This window comes from Anser anser, assembly GCF_964211835.1.
Source record: "Anser anser genome assembly, chromosome: 29".
Taxonomy (NCBI): Eukaryota; Metazoa; Chordata; class Aves; order Anseriformes; family Anatidae; genus Anser; species Anser anser.
Window position 1 is genome coordinate 599,933 of NC_139750.1, and position 25,892 is coordinate 625,824.

Consider the following 25,892-nt stretch of genomic DNA (forward strand, 5'->3'; position numbering starts at 1 on the left):
GTTTCCCAAATGCCCTAAGATAGAAACAATATTTTCACAGAATCACAGAAGCATCTAGGTTGGAAAAGACCTCCAAAATCACCTAGTCCAGCCTATGACCTAACACTAGCAAGTTCTCCACTAATCCATATCACTAAGCTCTACATCTGAACGACTTTTAAATACCTCCAGGGATGTTGACTCCACCACTTCCCTGGGCAGCCCATTCCAATGCCTAACAACCCTTTCAGTAAAGCAGTTTTTCATAATATCCAACCTAAACCTCCCCTGGCCTCACCAGCGCCGAGTACAGGGTGTTTTTTTCAAAACAAACAAACAAAAAGCTATGACTTCTGTACAATGGGTGCACGTGCAGGAACAAGTTTGTTACCCAGCTCCACGACCATTATGACTGAAGAACATACCAGTTTTGTATTGACACTCACTTACACTGCATGGGCCATAGCTCTTGCCAAAGGTTGTCTCTAATTGAAGCCCCTTCTCAGAGAGTTCCAAATAGAGAGGAAAGTGATTTCCCTTTCCCTGATGGCTGTAGTTTTGCTAATACAGCCGAGGATGCACATGGACATCCTCACTCTAAAGGTACACTGTTCCCTTCTGTCCCACTTGTCTGCCCAGACCCAAAGGGCCTTTTCTGCAGTGCTGCTTGCCAACTGGTCATCCCAGCCTGGGCTGTTGCATGGAGTTGTTCCAGTGCAGTGGCAAAATGGCCATCACATTTGTCTTGCTTGAACTTTGTGGAGTTCTGGTTGGCCCATTTCATCAAACTGCTGAAGACTACTGCAGCCTCCTGCTACTCCTCATTCAAAGGGTCTGTCAAATCATCTTAAAAGGCATTCAAGCTGCACAATTTGCTCTTGTTGAATTCACACCAGATGTTTCCAGACCTCTCTTCATCCTTCAGGTGCTTGGAAATTGCTTCCAGGAGGATTTGCTCCATCACTTTCCCAGGGACTGAGGGGAGGCTCACCTACCTGTAGTTCCCCTGGCCTTCCTTCTTGGTCTTTCTGAAGATGGCCAGGACATCCCTTGTCCCAAGCATCAAAAACCTCCCTGACCACCAAAGCCTATCCCAGGTGACAGAAGCAGACACAATGATGTTGGCCAACACCCTCAGCACCCTGAGCTGCAGCTCATCACATCCCATAGCTGCATATGTCCAATGAGCTCACTGAAAGTGTCTCCACAGGTCCTTGGTCACTAGGTCCTGTTCCTCCTGATTAGTTTGCCCACATTTTTCTTCGCCTTCCTCTTGCTGCTAGCACACTTACTGAAGGCTTTCTTGCTACCCTCTGCATCCCTCACTGGTTCCATTTCCAGCTGAGTTCTGGCTCTCCAAGCTGCATCTCTGCATGAACAGACAAGGTCTCTGTGCTCCGCCTGAGCAGCCCGGCCCCCTTCAGCCATCCAACGCCTTCCACCCAGGTCCACCGAGCTCTGGTAGCCAGGGCAGTGGTAGAGGCTCAGTGGGAGCAGCTCCTCCAGGAAAGCTCCTCCCCCAGCTTCCTCCCTGGGAAAAGCTGTGCCCAGCCTGGGGATGCTCTCCCCTGAGCATGGGGAGATCAGAGGGACAAGGACCAGAGAAGGCTGGAAGAAGACAGAACAGCTCTGCAAACAGTCAAGGGGCACCCGCAGGATTAGGGGGTGCAAACCCATGCCCTGGCCTGCACACTGCGTGTCTGGTGCCCCTATGGGTGACCAGGCTATGGGATGAGGGTGGGTGCCAGCCTGAGGGTAGGAGTGCTGGGATTTTGTGTGGGCTTCCAGTGCAAATGGGACTGTGAGGAAGGCAAGCTGGCAGGCTCAGGCACAGGAGACTGCAGTGCCAAGGGTGGAAGAAGGACGTGGGCTGGCCTTGAGCCATGTGTGCTTGATTATATCCATAACAGCCTGGATGGTTCTTGTGCTTGGAGGAGGTTCTCCTTGAAGATGAAGCAGCTGGCTGAGGCCTCTTTGACCTCCTGGGCTGTTTCCCATGAGATCCAGCCAAGGAGCTCCCAGAACAAGCTGAATCTGCTCCCGGGAACTTAAAGGCTTCAATACTGGGATTTGTCTTGTGCATCTCCATTGGGATTTGAATCCCCACCATCTCCTGTGCACTGACCCTCTGTGGAAGAGCTCACGTATCCATGGCTCCACTGTGCTTGTGGCTCTGTGTCAAATATTCGCTCCAGAAGGTAACTACAGGCAACGTGGCCCAGCAGGCCCTCCTCCTGCATCAAGCCTCTCACTGAGCTGGACCCATTCCCAGAGGAAATGGAAAGTGGCAGCATTGGACAATCCTCTTTCCAGTGCTGAAGCCGATTTTGGGAAAGCATGGTGCTTCCCCCTGCCTCAGCACCTCCATCTCATTCATATGGGAGGAATATAACATCTGCTGGGAAGCCAGCTTGGACTCCAGATGCCACCACCATGCTCTGGGGACTTCCCTCTTTTAGCCACCAGCCATTGCTGTGTCCTGCTCCATCTGCTGCCAATGGAAGGGCAGGTTCAGCACCTTTCCTGCCCTTGGCACCTTCTGCTCTCTGTGCCTTGCTGCCCCTCCCAGCTGCTCTTTTCACCCCACTGAGGCCACTCACAGGTTTCCAACAGCACCTTTAACAGTGGCTGTAGAGGAGAGGGGAGGTACCCCTGAAGAGTGGCACTAACCTCCTGCCTACAGGACTTGACTTCTTCCTCTCAGAGCACAGGAAGTCCTGCCAAAGCATCTCCCAACTTCACTGCTGGCAGGAGGATCTCCCATAAACACGTCTGCCTTGTGCCTGCTCCTGACTTCCCATACTCTTGGGAACAGATGCTCTGCTCGGCATGGGAGGGTCAGACCATTCTTCATGGCAAAGATCTCCACAGGACTGTCTCCACATCATGCCTTGCTTCTCTTTGAAACAAAACAAAAGAAAAAATAATAAATATTAATAATAATAATAATTAAAAAAAATTAAAAAGACAACATCTTCAGGATACAAAGACATGCTTCAGGCCTGCCCATTACTCCCACCCTCATTCTCTGGCTATCCAGATGGTCCTGAGGGTTGCTGAGGCTCCTCTTCTGCAGGACATTGTCTGAATGCTCACATACCTCTCAGGACAGCAGGTGACACCATCGAGGTCCTGAACAAAGCTGCTGCAGGTCTACTGCACAGCAGTGGTTGGTGTGAGGGCCAACCACATTCTTCTCTGGGAGGTAGTTTCTTTGCTGGTGAATATACCTGCAGACCCCATGTGCATCTGGTCCTGGGGAAGGCACAGGCACACACCCCACCTGCAGCACCTGGCACTTGGTCCTTTCTGTTCATATACATGAACACACACGTGCCCACTGTCACACCAGTGCCCTGCAGTAGCTGCTTTTTGGGACATATGACATTCTTCCTCCAGGGCATGCGGTTGAAGATCCCCACTCCCTCCAGTAGCTGCACTGGGAACCCATTCACTTGAGTAGCTGTACTGGGACTCCACAGGCTGGAAATATTGCACTGAGCACTTTGGGGAGCTTTCCAGCCCAGAGCAAGGTTAGCAAATGCCCTGAGCCAAGCTGCAGTACCTCCAAGGTTTCCCCTTGGTCCTGGGATGGCCAGGGTGTGTGTCACCCAATGTGTTCAGTCGGAAAAGGCCTGGGTGTGCAGAGCTGGCCTGTGGTAGTGCAGTCCCTGTTGCTCTGGAGTGTGTGTGTATGGGGGGGGGGGGGGGGGGGTTGGGTTTGGTGCAAACTCCTAGGTAGCCCCTAGGGATGGGGTCTTTCTTATGAAGACAGACTTCAATTGACCATTTGACAGATGCTGCACAGGCAAGAACAGGACTCAGGATTGCATAGCCCTTCAGGAAGGAACTACTTTTGGGATTCCCTCAAAGGGTAGAACTCCTGGCTGTGTCACAGCTTGAGCCACTGCACTGTGTAGGCAGACCAAAGTCCCACCATGAGAGATGCAACCTCATGCTTCCTCACAGCCACCACTCCAGTACTCCTGAACTACCATTGACACTGCAGACTCAAGCAAACAGACACAAAAGGGAATGCAAGAATGACAGTGCTGTGCAAACTCAACAATGATACATGCTAGCAAGTAATTGGAACAGGAGCTGAGCACCAGCTCATCACAAGCACCAGATTCATGCTTAGTTGGTTTGAAAGGACTGAGCACAGGGCATTAGAAAAAGCATAAAAGAAGGAGCTACATCTTCTCCTTGTGGACTCAGCAGCAGCAGCCCTGCAGAATGACAACCCATCTGGCCTCTCATGGCTTGGACAAGTGTACAGTTTGCTGCTTGAAGAACTGTCTGGAAGGCCATGCTCAAAGAGTCTGAGTGAAGGGAGTTCGGTCCAGCTGGTGGACGGTCACCAGTGGCATTCCCCAGGCCTCAGTACTGGGTCCAGTTTTGTTTACTATTTTGATGGATGATATGAATGAGAGGATCAAGTACACCCTCAGTACATTTGCAGATGATAACAAGTTAGGTGGGACAGTTGGTCTTCTTGTGGGTAGGAAAGGTTTGCAGAGGGATCTGGAAAGGCTAGATTGATGGACTGAGTCCAATCACATGACTTTCAACAATGATTAAGTGCCAGCTCCTGCACTTGGATCATAACAACCCCATGCAGCAGCCGAGGCTTGGGGAAAAGTGGCTGGAAAGCTGCCCAGCAGAAAAGCACCTGGGGATGTTGGTCAACAACTGGCTGAACATGAGCCAGTGGTGTACCCAGGTGGCCATGAAGGCCAATGGCATCGTGGCCTGCATGAGAACTAGGGTGGCCATCAGGACCAGGAAACTGACTGTTCCCTTCTACGCAGCACAGAATCATAGAATGCTTTGTGTTGGAAGGGACCTTAACGATCATGTAGTTCCAGCACTGCCCCCCACTCCACCCCATCATTGGCAGGGACATCTTCCAGTAGATCATTTGTGCTTACGAGGTCACTGTCAGCTGAAGATCTGATAGGCCAGGAGCAGGCCCATGGCAGGTGAATGTTCCAGTGGTGCCTGCATAGCTGACAGGCCAAGAGCAAGGATGGCCTGTGCTACATTCTGTGAGGACCCTGGTGCCAGTAGGCCAGGAATAAGTACGTGGCTTAAGTGGGTCTTTGGGAGCTTATGATGTCACATCAGTGATGGTACTGCATGCTTGATTACTCCTACAGTCCATGTCTATGTGGTGCTTAGGTCAGTGGCTGCACGACTACCTGAGAATCAGAGAATCATGGAATGGTTTGGGTTGTAAGAACCCTAGTGACCATCTAGTCCACACCCCCCTGCTACAGGCAGGGACACCTTCCATTAGGCAACATGTGCTTATGAGGTCATGGTCAGCTGAGGAGTTGATAGGCCAGGAGCAGGCCCCTGGCCTGTGAATGCCATCTGGATGCCAGTGGTGCCTGTGTAACTAACTGGCTGAGAGCAAACATGGCCTGTGCTAGATGCTGTGAGGACCCTGGTGCCTGAGAAGCCAGTAGGCCAGGAATAAGCACCTGGCTTGTGTGGGTCTGTGGGGAGATCACTGGTGATCAATTAGCTGATAGGTCAGGGCAAGGCCCATGGATTGTCCAGGTACCTGTGAGGTCACTGGTGCCTGAGGAGCTGGCAGGCCTGGAGCAGGCCAAGAACTTGTGTAGGTGTTGGTGAGGTCATTGCTGTCTGAATACAGGCCAGGAGCAGGCCCATGGCGGGTGAGGATGCTATGGCATCACCCGGAGCTGGGTTGGACAGAATCATGAAATATCCCGTGCTGGAAAGAATTGAAGATCAGTGAGTCCAACTCCAACCTCCACACTAAAAAATAAACTATATGTATCTAAAAAACTTTGAAAACTATAAATATATATTAAAATATTAAAAAATAATAAAAAATATAAAATACATATATTTATAAAAATAAAAATTATATATAATATAACATAACATAACATAATATAATATAATATAATATAAACTATAATATATAAAATATAATATTATATTATAATATATTTAATATAATATGCGATATATAATAATACATATAAAATAATATATATAATCTAATCTGATATATAATGTATAATAGTATACTATATATAATATAGTATATATAAAATGTAATTTAAATATATATTATAAAGAAAAGCTACAATATACAATAATAATATAATGTAAAGTAATGTAATATAATACAATATAATATAATATATAATGTAATAATATATAATATAATAATATATATAATATTTTTGTATATTTATTAAATGTACGTATATTTTAAAATTATATGTATATATATATATAAAATAAGCTATATGTCTGAGAGCATTGTCCAAACACTTCTCGGACTCTGCCAGGCTTGGTGCTGGGAGGAGGCTGGGAGGCAGCGCAGGGCCAGGCCTGGGCACGGGGCCAGGAGGAAACCACCGCCTTCCTGCCCGGGCGCCATGTCACGCGGGCTGCGGTTTGTGCACCTGCAGTGGCAGGCAGGCTCCAGCTCCCGACCCGCCGCGGGGAATAACGGCCCCTGGGTGACACGCTGAGAGCCGGGGAGACGCCTGAGGCTCTGGGCTGCAGCTCTGCTGCCAGGGCAGGCCCTGGACCAGCTCTGGCTGCTGCCAGGACCCCACAGGAGGCTCCCTGGGGAGGGACGGGCCAGCCAGCGCTCCCGGCATGGGGCTCGGGCCCTGCCCAAGGGCCTTTCCCAGCTGCTGCTGCCAGCACAGCGGGGGCTGTAGCAGGGGCAGGGGCTGGGCCCTTCCCAGCCTGACACAGCCCCGCTGCAGGCCCAGCCCCGTGGATCCCATGGCGCAGGGACGGCCGGACAATCGCACCTTGGGCTCTTGGACGCTACAGCTCAGGAGATGCTCCGTGCTCCCGGTCCCCACAGCGGGCTGCAAGGGGTGTCAGACCCATCTGCCCCCACACCCAGCCCTACCCCACGATGATCTCCCACCGCAGTGACGTGAGACCCGCAGCGGAGCCGTCCCTCATATATGGTCATGAAGAGCGCTGGAGAAGTTCATTGGAGAGCTGGGCTGCGTCGGAGGGGAGATAAGTGCCGATAACGTCTAAAAAGGTGCCTGCTGCTTCGATTGGCTCCTCCTGCAGCTGGGACAGCATCTGCACAGATATATTGCTCCCTCATCACCCCCATTGCCTTGTGGGTCCGAGGAGCTCCAGCAGCAGGGCCGTGCTGTGAGGGCAGGAGCCTCAGGATGGGGACAGAGGGACTCCTGTCCCCTTGGGTGCTGTGGCTGCTCCTCTGGGTGCAGCTTTGCAGAGGTAAGTGTCAGCTGCTTTTTTCAACAGCCTGGGGTTAGTGGGCAGCACTGGGGTCATTGGGATCCCCCTGGGAGTGGGGTTGCTTTCCAGGCACCAGTGAAATGAGAAGCAGAAGGTTCTCAGTCCCCCAGCTCTGTTCTTTAACCTGTGCCTATATGGGTGGGAGAGAGTAATCCATTTCCACAGCTCCCATGTTTTTGGCAGCCCATGCCTTGCTTCATTTCTAAACACCTTGTCCTTGGGTACCCTTTTGGGACCCCTTGTTCCCCAGCACTGTGCCTCTGCATCTGGAGGAGGCCCAGACAGTGAGTGGCCCTCAGTTATCTCCAGGGTACAGCCACTGTCTGGGGTGCCCCAGAGGGATTGTGTGCTCTTCCCTGCCCCTGGGGTTTGGGGAAACACTGACTCCAGGAGGGCAGGTTGTGCCCCATTAACAGAAGAGGACTGGGGCATCTGCACCCAGACTGGGTAGATTGGTGTCCTTCTTAGGGGTCCTGGTCAAGCACAGAGGCCAGTCTGACATCAGGGACAGGGAGGGGACGTGGGTTGTTGGTACCCTAGTGATCAACTCGGATGGTGGGTTTGGGAGGTGCCTATGACAGACAATGGGCAATGGAAGCTGCTCAGGGGCATGGGGCTGTTTGTGGGATACTGGGATGGGGAGGAGTGGGAGCCCTGCGCAGGACTGGGGGTTGTGTGTGGGTGGAGATGGGCAGGGGCAGGGAGCCAGTGGGATGGGAGGAGGTGTTGAGGGCTGTGGGGCAGTGAATGTCCTAGGAGGGACAGAGCTGTGCACTCTTGGCCCAGCTCTGCCCCTAGGGAGAGGAAGGATCCCCACCACCACCTAGGAGAGCCTGTAGGGACAGGGCTCCCACCCTGGGAACTGCGAGTCTGCTTGGGCAGGGAGCACTCGCAGACCCACGTTGTGGGGCTCGAAGCTCTCCTGACCCTTCCCCTGTTGGTGTTTGAAGGGGCTGCGGAGGTGAGGCTGGCGGATGGCGGCAGGCGCTGTGCTGGGAGAGTGGAGGTGAAACTCCAGGGCCAGTGGGGGACCGTGTGCCATTACTACTGGGACATGTCCGATGCTGCAGTGGTTTGTAGGCAGCTGGGCTGTGGGGTTGCTCTTGAAGCTCCTCACTATGCACACTTTGGAGAAGGATCTGGCCCCATTTGGATGGCTGCTGTTGGATGTCATGGCACTGAGTCTGCCCTGTCTGACTGCACATACGCAGAATCGGGTCAAACAAACTGCGATCACAGGCTGGACGCTGGAGTGACATGTTCAGGTAAGGACTGAACTTGTTCCCTACCTCTGGGACCACGACAGTTGTAAAGGACCTGGCTGTGAGGTCAGGAAGCAACAAGTGGACACCAGAATATGGCTCTGTGTGTCAAGTTGCACTCTGAGCTGGGTCTGTCACTGCTGGTGTCCCTTGTCCCTGGGGAAAGCCCAGTGGGAGCGCACCCAGCCTGGCCCTGAAGCTGGAGCAGCCAACCCTGGGGAGGTGCCCGGGGCTGGCAAAGGAAAGCCCCCATCCTTCCCCATTGTGCTGGCTGGTTCCCATCTTTCTCCTCCCATTCGCCCAGGCCCTGTCTGGCAGGCTGGTCCCTATGCCAGGGGAATCTAGAGCAACTCCCCCAGCCACCAGCAGCCTCAGGGAAGGGCGTGCAATGGCCCAGGCCTTTTGGGTTGTACCCCCCATCAGGCAAGAGAAGCTCAGCCAAAGCAGAGGGGCTACTCAGAGGGCAGGAGCACTGGGCTTGAGCAGAGGGGCAGGGTGGCAAGTGGCACCTTGCTCCTGTGCCAGGGTCACACCATGAGAGCCAAACCCTGGAGACAGAGCCCCTCCAGACAGTACTGACCCACTGCCCAGCGTCTCCTGCCTGCCCTGTGCCCCAGGGGCTGTGCCAGCACCTCCTGGCTCTCCTCGGTGCCTGCCTTTGCACCGGGAGCTCATGTCAGCCCAGGGCTGCTCTCTGCCTGCTCTTTTGCCTTCTTCCCAGCTGGTGGCTGGGGACGTGCATGCCCAGCACCACACTCTTTCCCTGCCTGAGGACCCCCCTTTACCTGCTCCCCAGATGTGCCCCATCTAACAGCAGCTCCCCAAGAGCCCCAGCAGCCCCTGGGAACAGGGGGCTTTTCTGGCAGCTCCAAGGGGTTCCTCAGCCTGGCCTGAGCCCGGTGGGGCAGAGCAGGCTGCAGCAGCCCCCAGTGTCTGGGCCTATTTCCCTGGGCCCACGTGCTGCGGGTGCTGCAGTGCTGGGTCTGGGGCTGGGCAGCCCAGGGACTCCGGGCAGCAGCAGTTTGTCTGAGCAGTGCCTGCGGCTGGGAGCTTGGGAGAGAGGGCAGCCCATGGGTGCTGGGCTGGTTTCTGAGGAGCAGCAGGGGGACCCTGAGCTGTTTGTGCCATCAGCACCCACTGAGAGCTGCTTGGATGGCCGTGGGGCTCTGCATGTGGCCACCTTAGGGATGAGGTGGGAGGTGGGCATGGAAGTGCCAGAGGGCTCTGGGAACTCACAGGTCTCCTTGGTTGCTCCAGGATTTGTCCGGCTGGTCGGAGGGCACAGCCCCTGCTCAGGAAGTGTGGAGGTCTATGACAGGGACCAGTGGAAAGCTGTCTGTGACTCCCACTTTGGTGCCAAAGCTGCTGAGGTGGTCTGCAGGGAGCTGCAGTGTGGCACAGCCCTGTCAGTGCATGGGGCAGCTCACCTGGGAGAAGGGGCTGGTCCTGTCTGGGACAGAGAGCTGCAGTGTGTGGGGAATGAATCCACCATCCTCTTCTGCCCCTGGGGGGCCCCCAAGGACCAGCCCTGCACCCACAGCAACAGCACTCATGTCACCTGCACACGTAAGGACTCGGTGTGGGATGGTGCCCACGGGGTCTGTGGTGGGGGCAGGAGAGCAGGGTGGGCACTGGGCTGTGCTGGGAGGGGGACAGGTGGGGTGAGGGGGAGATCTGCAGCCCTAAAAGAGTGCTGCAGGAGGAGAAAGGCACGTTGTCCCTTTGGCCTCTCCTGCTGCTCCTGTGGGAGCAAAAGCACAAATGTGGCCTCTCTCACCCTCCTGTGTTCTTGAGTACACAGGGTTCAGGCTGGTGAACGGCAGCACAGCGTGTGCGGGCAGGGTGGAGGTCGAGGTGCTGGGGACGTGGGGGACCCTCTGTGCCTCCCGCTGGGACCTCTCGGACGCCCACGTTCTCTGTCGGCACCTCGGCTGTGGCTTTGCTGAGTCCATTCCTGGAGGAGGGCATTTTGGGAGAGGAACAGGCCCCATCTGGAGAGACTCGTTCCACTGTGACGGGACTGAAGCCCACCTGGGGCAGTGCCCGGTGACTGCCCTGGGGGCCTCGCCGTGCTCCCACGAGAACGCTGCTGCTGTCATTTGCTCAGGTGAGTGCTGGGCAGTGCTGCAATGTCCATTTGCCCCTGGTGTGTGACACGGCCACCCAGAGCTGGGGACCCCAAGGCAGCGCCTGGCTGAATTTCTGCTCTCACCAGGCCCGGCTCGCCCCATGTCCCTGCGGCTGGTGGGCGGAGGGAGCCGGTGCGATGGGCGCGTGGAGGTCTTCCAGCAAGGGACGTGGGGCAGAGTCCTGGATGAGCAGTGGGACATGCAGGAGGCCAGCGTGGTGTGCCGGCAGCTGCAGTGCGGAGAGGCAGAGGCAGCCTACACCCCTGTGAGGGCCGAGCGAGGGCTGGGCCCCGTGGGGCTGCACAGGGTGCGGTGCACAGGGCATGAGGCTGAGCTGAGCCTCTGCAACACCTCCCTGCCCGAGAGCCCACCATCAGCAGGAATCATGGAGGACGTGGAGGCCGTGTGCCGGGGTGAGTGGTGCTGCACGTCCCCCAGGTGGGGGCTGGGCAGGCAGCCAGCCCCTGATGGCCGGGGCTTCTCCCCGCTGCAGGGAGCCGGCGGGTCCGGCTGGCAGACGGGGCCGGGCGCTGTGCCGGGAGAGTGGAGATCTACTACCAGGGGTGCTGGGGCACCGTCTGCGACGACGCCTGGGACCTGGCTGACGCCGCCGTCGTTTGCCGCCAGCTGGGCTGCGGAGGAGCCGTGGAGGCAGCCGGCTCCGCTCGGTTCGGGGAGGGCTCCGGGCAGATCTGGCTGGACGGTGTCAACTGCTCCGGGGTCGAAGCTGCTCTCTGGGACTGCCCTGCTGAGGCGTGGGGGCAGCACGACTGCGGGCACAAGGAGGACGTGGGAGTTGTCTGCTCAGGTCTGTGCTGTGGGCGGGGCTGGGAGCAGTGGACAGTGAGACTGGGGTGAGGGTAGAGCCAGTTAGAGCCAAGGATGTCAGTGGCTAATGTCCAAGACCATCCTTGCGACCTTTCCTCCTTCCAGAGTTCATGGCCCTGAGGCTGGAGAACAGCGACGGCTGCTCCGGGCGCCTGCAGGTTTTCTACAACGGGACGTGGGGCAGCGTTTGCTCCAACTCGATGACTACTGAGACGGTGTCGCTGGTATGCAAGGAGCTGGGCTGTGGGAATGAAGGGTACCAGGAAATCACCTCAAACTATGCCAAGCTTTCTGGCACTGCGTGGCTGGATCATGTGGAGTGTGGGAAGAGCAACAGCTCCTTCTGGCAGTGTCCCTCTGCTCCCTGGCATCTGCAGTCGTGTGATGACCTCCGAGAAGAGGCCCACATCACCTGCAATGGTAAATCTGAGCCATCAGGGCACCAGGTCCTGCTCCCCACTGGGTATGGTCAAATGCAGAGAAGGAACCCAGAGGGACTTTGACTTCCTGCATTAGATCCTGTTGCTGCTGGTGGCACAAAGGTGACTTCAGGTCTCAGAGCCATCCATGTCCACCAGCAGCAGTCAATGGGCGGGCTGCCAGTAACGTCTGGGGTTTTGGTTTAATTGAGAGGTGCCTGGGGCAGGTGATGGACAGGAGGAAGTAGGGGCCTAGTTTCGTGGAGCTTTTCAGGGGGTGCTGGTCAGGGGAGGAGTGGTAGGCCTGTGCAGGGCTGGGGGTGGTGTGTAGGTGGGCATGGGCAGGGGCAAGGGGCCACTGGGAGGGAAAGAGAGTGTTTTGAGGGCTGTGGGGCAGCAATTGGCCCAGGAGGGATAGAGCTGTGCACCCTCAGACCAGTGCAGCCCATGGGCAGAGGAAGGACCCCCCCCCCCAACACCCCAGTGACAGTCCGTGGGGAAAGGGCTCCCACCCTAGGAACTGTGAATCTGCCTGGTTAAGGGGCACTCAGAGACCTGCAGTGTGGGGCTTGCAGCTCTCCTGACCCTTCCTGTGTTGGTGTTTGAAGGGGCTGCGGAGGTGAGGCTGGCGAATGGCAGCAGGCGCTGTGCTGGGAGAGTGGAGGTGAAACACCAGGGCCAGTGGGGGACCGTGTGCAGTGACTCCTGGGACAAGGACGATGCTGCAGTGGTTTGTAGGCAGCTGGGCTGTGGGGTTCCTCTTGAAGCTCCACGGGATGCACACTTTGGGCCAGGATCTGGTTCCATTTGGATGGATGATGTTCACTGCAATGGCACTGAGTCTGTGCTGTCTGACTGCACACACAACGGATGGGGTCAAACAGACTGCAATCACAGCTGGGATGCTGGAGTGACATGTTCAGGTAAGGACTGAACTTGTTCCCTTCCTCTGGGATGAGGACAGTTGTAAAGGACCTGGCTGTGAGGTCAGGAAGCACCAAGTGGACACCAGAACATGCCTCAGGGTGTCAAGTTGCACTCTGAGCTGGGTCTGTCACTGCTGGTGTCCCTTGTCCCTGGGGAAAGCCCAGTGGGAGCGCACCCAACCTGGCCCTGAAGCTGGAGCAACCAACCCTGGGGAGGTGCCCGGGGCTGGGAGAGGAAAGCCCCCACCCTTCCCCATTGTGCTGGCTGGTTCCCATTTTTCTCCTCCCATTCGACCAGGCCCTGTCTGGCAGGCTGGTCCCTATGCCAGGGGAATCTAGAGCAACTCCCCCAGCCACCAGCAGCCTCAGGGAAGGGCGTGCCATGGCCCAGGACCTTTGGGTTGTACCCCCAGCAGACAAGAGAAGCTCGGCCAAAGCAGAGGGGCTGTTCAGAGGGCAGGAGCACTGGGCTTAGGCAGAGGGGCAGGCTGGCAAGTGGCACCTTGTTCCTGTCCCAGGGTCACACCATGAGACGCAGCTCCAAGGGACAGAGACCCCCCCAGACAGTACTGGTCTACTGCCCAGCGTCTCCTGCCTGTCCTGTGCCCCAGGGGCTGTGCCAGCACCTCCTGGCTCTCCTCGGTGCCTGCCTTTGCACCGGGAGCTCGTGTCAGCCCAGGGCTGCTCTCTGCCTGCTCTCCTGCCCTCTGCCCGACCGGTGGCTGGGGACGTGCATACCTGATACCACACTCCATCCCTGCCTGAGGACCCCCTCTTTACCTGCTCCCCAGATGTGCCCCATCTAACAGCAGCTCCCCAAGAGCCCCAGCAGCCCCTGGGAACAGGGGGCTTTTCTGGCAGCTCCAAGGGGTTCCTCAGCCTGGCTGAGCCCGGTGGGGCAGAGCAGGCTGCAGCAGCCCCCAGTGCCTGGGCCCATTTCCCTGGGCCCACGTGCTGCGGGTGCTGCAGTGCTGGGTCTGGGGCCGGGCAGCCCAGGGGCTCCGGGCAGCAGCAGTTTGTCTGAGCGGTGCCTGCGGCTGGGGACTTGGGAGAGAGGGCAGCCCATGGGTGCTGGGCTGGTTTCTGAGGAGCACAGGGGGACCCTGAGCTGTTTGTGCCATCAGCACCCACTGAGAGCTGCTTGGATGGCCGTGGGGCTCTGCATGTGGCTGCCTTAGGGATGAGGTGGGAGGTGGGCATGGAAGTGCCAGAGGGCTCTGGGAACTCACAGGTCTCCTTGGTTGCTCCAGGATTTGTCCGGCTGGTCGGAGGGGACAGCCCCTGCTCAGGAAGTGTGGAGGTCTACGACAGGGACCAGTGGAAAGCTGTCTGTGACTCCCACTTTGGTGCCAAAGCTGCTGAGGTGGTCTGCAGGGAGCTGCAGTGTGGCACAGCCCTGTCTGTCCATGGGGCAGCTCACCTGGGAGAAGGGGCCGGTCCTGTCTGGGCCAGAGAGCTGCAGTGTGTGGGGAATGAATCCACCATCCTCTTCTGCCCCTGGGGGGCCCCCAGGGACCAGCCCTGCACCCATGGCAATAGCACCCATGTCACCTGCACACGTAAGGACTCGGTGTGGGATGGTGCAGATGGGGTCTGTGGTGGGGGCAGGAGAGCAGGGTGGGCACTGGGCTGTGCTGGGTGGGGGACAGGTGGGGTGAGGTGTTGCTCTGCAGCCCTAAAAGAGTGCTGCAGGAGGAGAAAGGCACGTTGTCCCATTGGCCTCTCCTGCAGCTCCTGTGGGATTAGGAGCACAAATGCAACCTCCCTCACCCTCCTTTGTCCTCGAGTACACAGGGTTCAGGCTGGTGAACGGCAGCACAGCGTGTGCGGGCAGGGTGGAGGTCGAGGTGCTGGGGACGTGGGGGACCCTCTGTGCCTCCCGCTGGGACCTCTCGGACGCCCACGTTCTCTGTCGGCACCTCGGCTGTGGCTTTGCTGAGTCCATTCCTGGAGGAGGGCATTTTGGGAGAGGAACCGGCCCCGTCTGGAGAGACTCGTTCCACTGTGACGGGACTGAAGCCCACCTGGGGCAGTGCCCGGTGACTGCCCTGGGGGCCTCGCTGTGCTCCCACGAGAACGCTGCTGCTGTCATTTGCTCAGGTGAGTGCTGGGCAGTGCTGCAAAGTGCATTTGCCCCTGGTGTGTGACACGGCCACCCAGAGCTGGGGACCCCAAGGCAGTGCCTGGCTGAATTTCTTCTCTCACCAGGCCCGGCTCGCCCCATGTCCCTGCGGCTGGTGGGCGGAGGGAGCCGGTGCGACGGGCGCGTGGAGGTCTTCCAGCACGGGACGTGGGGCAGAGTCCTGGATGAGCAGTGGGACATGCAGGAGGCCAGCGTGGTGTGCCGGCAGCTGCAGTGTGGAGAGGCAGAGGCAGCCTACACCCCTGTGAGGGCCGAGCGAGGGCTGGGCCCCGTGGGGCTGCACGGGGTGCGGTGCACAGGGCACGAGGCTGACCTGAGCCTCTGCAACACCTCCCTGCCCGAGAGCCCACCATCAGCAGGAATCATGGAGGACGTGGGGGCCGTGTGCCGGGGTGAGTGGTGCTGCACGTCCCCCAGGTGTGGGGCCGGGTGGGCAGCCAGCCCCTGACGGCCGGGGCTTCTCCCCGCTGCAGGGAGCCGGCGGGTCCGGCTGGCGGACGGGGCCGGGCGCTGTGCCGGGAGAGTGGAGATCTACTACCAGGGGCGCTGGGGCACCGTCTGCGACGACGCCTGGGACCTGGCCGATGCCACCGTCGTTTGCCGCCAGCTGGGCTGCGGAGGGGCCCTGGAGGCAGCCGGCTCCGCTCGGTTCGGGGAGGGCTCCGGGCAGATCTGGCTGGATGGCGTCAACTGCTCCGGGGCCGAAGCTGCTCTCTGGGACTGCCCTGCTGAGGCGTGGGGGCAGCATGACTGCGGGCACAAGGAGGACGTGGGAGTTGTCTGCTCAGGTCTGTGCTGGGAGTGGGGCTGGGAGCTGGGGACAATGAGACTGGAGTAAGGGTAGAGCCAGTTAGAGCCAAGGATGTCAGTGGCTGATGTCCAAGACCATCCTTGCGACCTTTCCTCCTTCCAGAGTTCATGGCCCTGAGGCTGGGGAACAGCGACGGCTGCTCCGGGCGCCTGCAGGTTTTCTACAACGGGACATGGGGCAGTGTTTGCTCCAACTCGATGACTACCGAGACGGTGTCGCTGGTGTGCAAGGAGCTGGGCTGTGGGAATGAAGGGAACCAGGAAATCACCTTAAACTATGCCAAGCTGTCTGGCACTGCGTGGCTGGATCATGTAGAGTGTGGGAAGAGCAACAGCTCCTTCTGGCAGTGTCCCTCTGCTCCCTGGCATCCGCAGTCGTGTGATGACCTCCGAGAAGAGGCCCACATCACCTGCAATGGTAAATCTGAGCCATCAGGGCACCAGGTCCTGCTCCCCACTGGGTATGGTCAAATGCAGAGAAGGAACCCAGAGGGGCTTTGACTTCCTGCATTAGATCCTGTTGCTGCTGGTGGCACAAAGGTGACTTCAGGTCTCAGAGCCACCCGCGTGCACCAGCAGCAGTTAACAGCCGGGTTGCCAGCAGCCCCTGGGGGATACAGAGGCATCTCCAGGCAAGGTCTCAGAGGAGACCATGCAGGGCTTGCAGGAGTCCTCCATCCACGGACAGCCTCCTGCTGCTCTGTGAAGCAGGGACCCTGTGGGGATGCGCATTCAGGTCCCCCTTCAGTGACGTTTGTGTCCCCTGCATGAACGGGGTTCTGCTTCTGCCCTGACCCAGGCAGCATGGGGACATGCAAGCAGAGGTCAGCCCAGCTCTCTTCTGCACGACCCCCAAAGCAGTCCCTTCAGCCCAACTTCTCTTTCCTTTGGGACATGGACAGAAAGGCCACAGGTGGCTGCATGCCCCAACTCCACGAGCTGCACAGGTAGGGAGCTGCCCCTGCATGTCCCCCCCTCACCTGGCAGGGCTGTCCCAGCTGTCCTGGTGCAATGGGAGGTCACTGCCTCCCCAGACAGGGAGAAGATCCGCACTGTGGGAGGCGAGGATGGCTGCTCGGGCAGAGTGGAGGTCTGGCAGCGCGGCGCCTGGGGGACGCTGTGTGACAATGCCTGGGACATGCGGGATGCCCAGGTGGCATGCAGGCAGCTGGGCTGTGGCCCCCGCGGTCTACGCCCTGGGCCAGGCTGCCTTTGGAGAGGGGACGGGCCCCATCTGGCTGATGGAGTGCAGGGGGACAGAGCTGTCTCTGCAGGACTGCTGGGCCCAGCCAGGGGACAGCGGTGCCTGCCAGCATAAGGCAGATGCAGCTGTGCATTGCTCAGGTGAGCAGTGGGGCTGGGAGACATCGCTGGGGGCTTGGCAAAGAGCTGGCTTGGGCGTCTCCAATGCTGGAGCTTCCTCCCCACCAGCTCTGCCCATCCCAGAGGGGACAGCCCCTCTCTGCCTGGCCCTGCACCCTGGGGACATCCATGTCCCCAGTGCGGGCCCGAGCAAGGGTGTCCCTGCAGAGTGGGAGGCTGGTGGTGGGTGGGGAGCAGCCTCTGTGGGGCTGGATGTCCCCGCACATCCCCTGGGCTGCCTGCACATTCCTGTGAGCAGCCGAGAGCAGTGGTGCTGTGCCCTTTCCCTGCCACCCTGCCCAGCCCCGCAGGAGGGACAATTCAGGTGGCACATGTTGGGGCCGTCTGCCAGGGAGGCTGCCTGGTACCGCAGCCCCAGCCTCTCAGCCTGGCTCTCCTTCTCCTCCCCTGCAGCTGCACCCAGGACAGCAACACCCCCCCCACGAGCAGGTAAGTTTTTCTTCCCCTGGGGCTGGGTCTGCCCATGGCCAGGCTGTGACCCACAGCCAAGGGAAGGGGCTCCCTGCTGGACTGTGAGACTCCCAGGAAATCGAGGGATCTGGGGGAAGTCTGTGATGTACCCAGCAGGGTGGGAGCTGCCCCATCACCCAGCCCTGTCCCCCCCAGCCCCTGCTGCCTTGTGTGGTCAGGAGTGGCGTGTCCTGCCCCCAAACTCTCCCTTGCCTGATGCTGCCCCTGCCATGTTCCTGCCCATGCAGATCCCCCCCGGGGCCCTCTGACCACCACCAGTGAGAGACTCTCGGTGCCTGTCATCATCTGCATCATCCTGGGGGCCCTCCTCTGCCTGCTCCTGGCCCTCCTGGCTGGGCAGGTGCGAAGTGCCAGGGCTCGGCGCAGAGGTGGGTCCTTCCCCAGTGGTCCTGGGGGGGAGATACCTCCTGGCAGGGCTGGGTGTGCTGGGGGTGTTGGTGTCCTGGGGCACAGAAACAGCTATGTGCTGCCTCCTGCCCCATGTGCTGCCCCACTGACTGACAGACCATGGGGCACTAGCAGCAAGGGGTGGAGAGAGCCCAGACCCTGGGGCATCAGTCCTGGGGTGAGAAGAGAAATGTGAGAGCTGGGCTGGGGGAGACAGGGAGGATGCACTGCTGGCAGTGCTCTGGGCAGCACTGGCAGGAGGAGCGTGGGGCAGCGGGGTCCATCAATGTGGTTCCAGCAACCCCCCATCAGGGCACGGGCTGTGCTATTGACGCGTGGGGCAGAGATGGAGCAGCTCCATGGGGAGGGGAAATGCGGGAGCTGGTGCAGGGTCTGCACTGGGACGTGACCCCAGGAACAAAGCGGCACAAGGGCTGTCTCCAGAAGGATGGTGCGAGGCTGACGCTGCCCCAGACCATCTCCATGGGGATGCTGCCATCCCCGGCGTTGTGGCTGCAGTGCCAACACAACACAATGGGGCTGTGCTGTGGGGACAACCCTGTGCTGGCCCAGGGAATGGGGCTGGGGGATCCCAGTGGGGTCCCATCCCTCTCTGCCCATCCCCAGACCAGCCCTGCCTCTGTCCCCAGGCTCTGGGAGAACTGGGGAGCCCTTCCCTGAGGCCGTGTATGAGGAGATCGCTTACAGCCTGACATGGGAGAAGCAGCCAAGGTTCAGTCTCTCAGGTGGGTGCATGTCCCTGTGGGGGCACATCTGCAGGGCCCTTTCTCCCTGTCCCAGACCAGGGTTGTCCCCTGAAGCTCCTGCTCATGGTTCCTGAAATGGTTGGGCCATGAGGTCTGTGGGAGAGCATCCAGGTGCTGGTCCCCACAGAGGAGCTTCCTCCCCACCAGCTCTGCCCATCCCAGAGGGGACAGCCCCTCTCTGCCTGGCCCTGCACCCTGGGGACATCCAAGGGCTGAGTGAAGGGGCTGTCTTAGGGCAGGTCTGGGAGCCTCTCTGAAAAATGCCTCGTGCCAAGGGAACTGGTCTCCTCCCCACGGTGCCCATCCACAGCAGTGCTGACCACAAGTCAGGGCAGAAGGGCTCATCCCAGAGCACCGCTGCAGCTCTCTGCAGGCTCCTCTTCAGAGGCGTCCCTGACCTGGCTGCAGCCCTACCCCAGGCACAGTGAGGAGGAGGATGGTCTGGAGCCACCCCAGGGATCAGAGCTGGGATGGGGGGAGAAAGAGCTCCATCTCTCCTGCCTGCAGACCGACAGACAGCGGTGCCACTGAGTGCCATCATCAGAGCTGGAAGGACGAGGGCTCTGCTTTGGCCCTGACACCAGCAGCATGTCAGCCCTGTGACCCCGCACACCCTCCCATCCTCTGCTCTGCACGACATCCCTTCTCACTGCCACCACCTACTCTCGTTTCAGATGTCCCTGTCCTGCCCGGAGGTGACCCAGCAGATGGCTACGATGATGCTGGGGAGGTGTCTGACCCTGGGGAGGATCCTGTCCCTGGGCAGGGGGACTGGGAAGTGCCCAGGATACCAGAGGAAGGAGATGGGCCCAGGGATGCAGCCACAGGTGAGAGGGCAATGCAGCGCTGCCGCTTCCTAGGTGACAACCCCAGGGCCAGACAGGTCCATGCTGTATCGAGAGCCTGATCACCCGACATGGAGAACCTGCCCTGGGATATTTCCGGGGGCCTGGAGAATGGGCTGAATGTCTCAGAGCTGGCGAGGAGGAGGAAGGTGATGTACAGCCCGGAGGGGCACCCTACAGACCCAACCACAGCAGCCTGCCTTGATGCTTACAGGGGGAAGCCTGCACTCCCAGAGAAGTACTGGGGACCCTGGAGCTGAGGGAGACACCTCGTCCCCCTTCCCGGGAAGCATGGGCTATGACGATGCTGAAGAGGTGTCTCTGGCATGTCCCCACGAGGACACCCAGGATGTGTCACTGGAGCCCCATGCACAAGGGTCCCAGAACCCCAGGCCAGCAGAGCCCAGCCCTGCCCAGCAGCTGGCTGCAGCCGGGAGGGAGGAGAGCTCAGTGCCACTGGGAGAGCTGTGAGCACCAGGGAACGGTCTCCCTTTTCCAGCAGGTAGCAGACACACATGGGTATTTCCCCTCTTGGTATTCCTCTGTTTTTATGCTGTGTGTTGGCAAATGTTAATATTAAAACCCTCTGGGGGCTTTGCCCCAGATCCAGTGCTTCCTTGCCCAGGTGTCGGGGTGTCTCTCTGAGGTTAACCAATTGGAGTAGAGCTCAAAGCTGTAATCATGGGGAACGGGCATGTCTTGGGACCAACGGGATAGGGGTCTGGCTGGGGGGATGCCAGAACCCCCAGTCCCTGGACAATGTTCCTGCTGACGGAGACATTTCCATCCCGCCAGCCACAGGCAGTTTCCAGCAAAAGTGGCTCTGTGTGATGCCTCATGATGTACTCGCTGGTAGCACCCATCTTCTACAGCCTTGGGCCCCCAAGGAGCCCAAGGATGCCTGCCCAGCACCCACAGACAGAGTAACCTCTCCTGCAGGATCTAAGTGGAGAGAAGGGTTGGACCCCTGGCAGGAACTGGCACCCAAACTGCCCTCCCTGATCCTGCTGGTAGGTCCTCCGCAGCTCTTCCCCAGCAGACTCCTCTGCTGCAGCCTGAGAGATGCTTTTGGTAGTGGGGTGGTGGGCTGCAGGGGCTGCTGGATGGTCTGGAACATCTGTTTAATCCCTTTGGGTCAGCTGTCCTGGCTGTGTCAGGGACACCTTCCTCAAAATCATGTTGCTCAAAGCCCCATCCAGCCTGGCCTTGAAGGCTTCCAGGGATGGGGCACCATCCGACAACCTTTCTGGGCAACCTGCTCCAGTGCCGCACCACCCTCAGAGTAAATGATTTCTTCTGAATATCTAATTTCAATCTACCTTCTTTGAGTTTAAAGCCATTACCCCTTGTCCTATTACTACATCTTCTAATAAATTGCCTCTCCAGCTTTCCTTTAGGCCCCCTGTAGCTACTGGAAGGTTACTCTAAGTTCTTCCCAGGGCCTTCTGTTCTTAATTCCCCACTTCTCCCTCTTCATAGGAGAGATGCTCCAGCCCTCTTACCGTTTTTGTGGCCATCCTCCGGACTTTCTCCAACATGTTCATGTCTTTCTAATGTTGGGGGCCCCAGAGTTGAACACAGTATTTTAAGTGGGGTCTCACAAGTGCAGAAGAGAGAGTGAGAATCACCTCCCCTGACCTGCTGGCTATGCTTATTCTGATGCAGTCCAGGATTTTGCTTTCAGGGCTACAAGTGCATATTGCCTGTTCGTGTTGAGTTTTTCAAGCACCAACACCCCCAGGATCCTCTCCACGAGGCTGCTCTCACTCCCTTCTCCACCCAGCTTGTATTTATGCACAGGACTTCTTCAACCCATGTGTGGGACTTTACACTCAGCCTTGTTGAAGTTCATGGGTTTCACACAGGCCTGTCATGGCCCCTCTAGATGACACCCCTTCCCTCCAGCATGTCAACCTCACCACACTGCTTGCTGTCATCAGCAAATTTGCTGAGGGTGCACTTGATCCCACTGCCCATGTCACCAACAAAGATGTGAAATAGTGCCGGTCCCAGTACCAACCCCTGAAGAACACCTTTTGTAACTGATCTCCATTTGGACATTGGTCTGTTGACCACAACCCTTTGAGTGTGACCATCCAGACAATTCCTTATATCCACTGAGTGGACAACTGTCAGATCCATGTCTCTCCAGTTTAGAGACAGGAATGCCACAGAGGATGTGTCAAATACTTTGCACAACTCAGGTAGATGGCGTCAGTTACTCTTCTCTTACCCACAAACAATGTAACCTTATTGCAGTAGGCCAACAGATTTGTCAGGCACGATCTGCCCTTAGTGAAGACATGTTGGCTGTCACCAATCACCTCTTTGTCATGTGCCTTAGCAGAGTTTCCAGAAGGATCTGTTCCATGATCTTGATGGGCTCAGAGGTGGGTCTGACTGGGCTAGAGTTCCCTGGGCCTACTTTTATTTCCTTTTAAAAAGTGGGGGTTATGTTCTCTGTTTTACAGTCAGTAGGAACTTCACCAGACAGCCACCACTTTTCAAATATTATGAGTAGTGTCTTTGCAACTTCATCTGCCAGTTCCCTCAAGACTCTGGGATTCATCTCACCTGGTCCCATGGACTTGTGCACCTTCAGATTCCTTAGATACTCCCGAACCTGATCTTCTGCAATAAGTGGTTCTTCTCTCTCCCAGTCCCTGCCTTTGCTTTCTGGGATTTGGATGGTGTGGCTAGAGCTCTTCCAGTGAAGACCGAGGCAAAGAAGTCATTGCGTACCTCAGTCTTCTCCATACCCTGGGTAACCAGGTCTCCTGTTTCCTTCTGGAGAGGGTCCATGTTTTCCCTAGTCTTCCTTTCATTACTGACATACTTATAGAAACCCTTCTTGTTGCCCTTGAACTTCCTGTCTAGATTCAATTCTACCAGGGCCTTAGCTTTCCTGATTTGATCCCTGGCAGCTCAGGCAATGTCCCTGTATTCCTCAGTTTACCTGTCCTTGCTTCCATTTTCTGCAGCCTTCTGTGGTGGTTTTACTCAGGTAGGCATCTGAGCTCCAGCACAGCTGCTCTATCACTCCCCCTCCTCAAAGGCAAAGGGGGAGAAAATATGATGAAACCGGCTCAAAGGTTGTGATAAGGACAGGGAGATCACTCAATAATTATCATCATGGGCAAAACAGACTCAGAGTAGGAAGATATTAAAATTTACTGTCTATTACTAACAAGCTAGAAAAATGAGAAACAAAGGAAAGAAACACAAAACATCTTCCCCCCATCCACCCTCTTTTATCTCCTCTGCTTAAGCGGCGCAGAGGAATGGGGGAATGGGGCCTATGGTCAGTCTATAGCACTTCGTCTCCACCGCTCCTTCTCAGTCACTCTCTGCCCGTGCTCTAAAGTTGGGTCCCTCCCATGGGATGCTGTCCTTGTTGAACTGATCCTGAGTGGGCTTCCCACAGGAAGCAGCTCTTCAAGAACTGCTCCAGATATGGGTCCGTACCACAGGGTCCAGTCATCAGGAGCAAATTGCCCCAACCTGGGTCCCCCGTGGGCAGCAGCTCCTGCCAGGTCACCTGCTCCTGCATGGGCTCCTCTCCACAGGCTACAGCTCCGGCCTGGAATCTGCTCCAGTGGAAGTCTTCCACAGGCCGCAGCCTCCTTCAGTGCAGGTCCATCTGCTCGACCGTGGTCTCCTCCATAGGCTGCAGCATGGAGATCTGCTCCATCATGGTACATATGGAGCCCCAGGGGGACAACCTGCTCCACCACGGTCCTCGAGACAGGCTGCAAGAGAACTTCTGCAGAAGGGGGAGAACATCCTCCCCCTCCTTCTTTGCTGACCTTGGCCTCTGCAAGGCTCTTTCTCACTCCTCTCTCTCCCAGCTGCTGTTGAGCAGCAGGTTTTTTGTTTGTTTGTTTGTTTTGTTTTTGTTTGTTTGTTTGTTTGTTTTTCCCTTTCTTAAGTATGACCTCAGAAAGGAGCAAACAACATCACTTATTGTCTTGGCTCTGGACAGTGGCAAGCCCCTTATCTAACGTGGGACAGCTTCTGGCTTCTCCTCACAGAAGCCCCTCCTGAAGCCCCCCACTAAAAAAAAACCAACCTTGCCATGTAAACCCACTACACCTTCTTTTTTGTGTTTGAGTTTGGCCAGCTTCTCCTTGATCATCCATGCAGATCACCTGTCATTTTTGCCTGACTTCCTTTTTCCTGGGATGCATCACTCCTGAGCTTGGAGAAGGTGATCCTTGAAGAATAGCCAGCATTCCCGGACCCCTTTTCTCTCCAGGGCTTTGTCCCATGATACTCCACAAAACAGATCAATGAAGAGGCCATAATCTGTCCAGGGTTGGGAGCTTATTCTGTGCCCTCTGACCTGCCTGAGAGATGCTGGACTCCACCAGTTCATGGTCACTGCAGCCAAGGCTGCCCTTCAGCTTCACATTCCCCACCAGCTTCTCATTGCTGCTGAGAATGAGGTCCAGCATAGCACTGGGTACTTCAGAGTAAATGAAATCTATCCAAATGAACTCCAAATGAGCCGGGTCCAGCCAGACCAAGTATACTGGGTAAAATCTTGAGATGCAGCCAGAGGAGCACAGCTGGAGCTGGGACGTAGAAAGCTTCAGCTCATTTGAGACAGTGGGGCCTGTCTTGTTGGAGGCTGAGGGGAGCAGAGAAATCCGCATGTCCTTCCAGACACGATTCCTCTTTCCAGCATGGAAGGTGCACAGGGGCCTCTTCTGGTAGCCAAGGGCAGCAAGTGTCCATGACTCCTCCCGCATGTTGGACTTCCACTGCAGGAGAAGCATTTCTTCTGCCTCTGCCCTAGCTGGAAATGCAGAAGAGGGCAACCCAGTGGACACAGCTGTTTGTGCTTGTGCTGCTGAGGACAAGAGATATGCATCCCGGTCTACCTTAGGAGCCTCACACTGAAACATAGGTGCAAGGGGTCTATGTCCAAGCCTGATACATGGACTCCTCATCCCGGTGGTGATGTTCAAGGAAGAGGAGCACTCTTTTGTCTTTACCCTGCAAGGCAGTGCATAGCAGCTGTCCCAGTTCATGTCTTTTCTACCTCCTGTAGCCACTGCCAATGGAGGACAGTCACCTTGAAGGACTATGCCATGCTCTTCTGATCCATGCAGAGGTTTCAGATACCCAGAAGTATCGGAAATAGCCCCAGAAACCAATATCCAGGTTAACCCATCCATTTTTATTCACAGACTGTCATCCACATCATACTTCTCCTCCAGCCGGAGTTCACCCTTCCCACATCATTGTTTTGCCAAGGACCCCCCTGTACAGTGGGCTGCATCAGCTCAGTACTTTGGCAACTTGATTGTACACGTTTGTGGTGGTTTTACTCGGGTGAGCGGCCGAGCTCCACCACAACCGCTCACTCACTCCCCCTCCTCAAAGAGGAATGGGGAGCAAATACGATGAAAAGGGCTCAAGGGTTGAGATAAGGACAGGGAGATCACGCAGTAATTATTGTGACGGGCAAAACAGACTCAGCATAGGGAGATAGTAAGATTTATTGCCTATTACTAACAAGCTAGAGAAGTGAGAAACAAAGGAAAGAAACCAAAAGCATCTTCCCCCCCATCCACCTTCTTCCACCTCCTCCCCCCGAGCAGCGAAGGGGAACGGGGGAATGGGGGTTATGGTCAGTCTATAGCGCTTCTTCTCCGCTGCTCCTTCTCGGTCACTCTCGTCCCCTGTGCTGTGGGGTCCCTTCCACGGGATGCAGTCCTTGCTGAACTGATCCGGCGTGGGCTTCCCACAGGCAGCAGCTCTTCAAGAACTGCTCCAGGTATGAGTCCGTACTACGGGGTCCATCACTCAGGAGCAAATTGCTCCAACCTGGATCCCCCACAGGCAGTAGCTCCTGCCAGGTCACCTGCTCCTGCGTGGGCTCCTCTCCACGGGCAGCAGGTCCGGCCCGGAATCTGCTCTGGTGGGGGTTTTCCACAGGCCGCAGCCTCCTTCAGTGCAGGTCCACCTGCTCCACCGTGGTCTCCTCCACGGGCTGCAGGGTGGAACCCTGCTCCACCGTGGTAGTCCATGGACTGCAGGGGGACAACCTGCTTCACCATGGTCCTCACCACAGGCCACAGGGGACTTCTGCTCCGGCGCCTGGAGCACCTCTCCCCCTCCTTCTTCACTGACCTTGGCGACTGCAAGGCTGTTCCTCACTCCTCTCACTCTCCCAGCTGCTGCGTGGCATAGCATTTTTTTTTTTCGCTGTCTTAAATATGCTCTCACAGAGGCGCAAAACAACATCAGTTATTGG

The 25,892-nt window shown here is 57.1% G+C and overlaps 1 protein-coding gene and 1 long non-coding RNA gene across 2 annotated transcripts; both read left to right on the plus strand.

Annotated features, from left to right (window-relative positions):
* Window positions 1-9,727: 9,727 nt before the first annotated feature.
* Window positions 9,728-16,278, plus strand: LOC310887730 (antigen WC1.1-like; the record flags this gene model as incomplete). The annotated part of the gene is made up of 9 exons (XM_083813904.1): window positions 9,728-10,088; window positions 10,324-10,629; window positions 10,738-11,064; window positions 11,145-11,459; window positions 11,585-11,899; window positions 14,619-14,924; window positions 15,033-15,359; window positions 15,441-15,755; window positions 15,881-16,278. 9 exons carry the CDS (start codon window positions 9,728-9,730, stop codon window positions 16,276-16,278), a joined length of 2,970 nt encoding a protein of 989 aa, XP_083670030.1.
* Window positions 16,279-17,862: 1,584 nt separating this feature from the next.
* Window positions 17,863-19,692, plus strand: LOC310887895. Its single transcript, XR_014575787.1, has 3 exons — window positions 17,863-17,999; window positions 18,669-18,764; window positions 19,460-19,692. It is a non-coding gene; the product is annotated as an uncharacterized lncRNA (long non-coding RNA).
* Window positions 19,693-25,892: the final 6,200 nt, after the last annotated feature.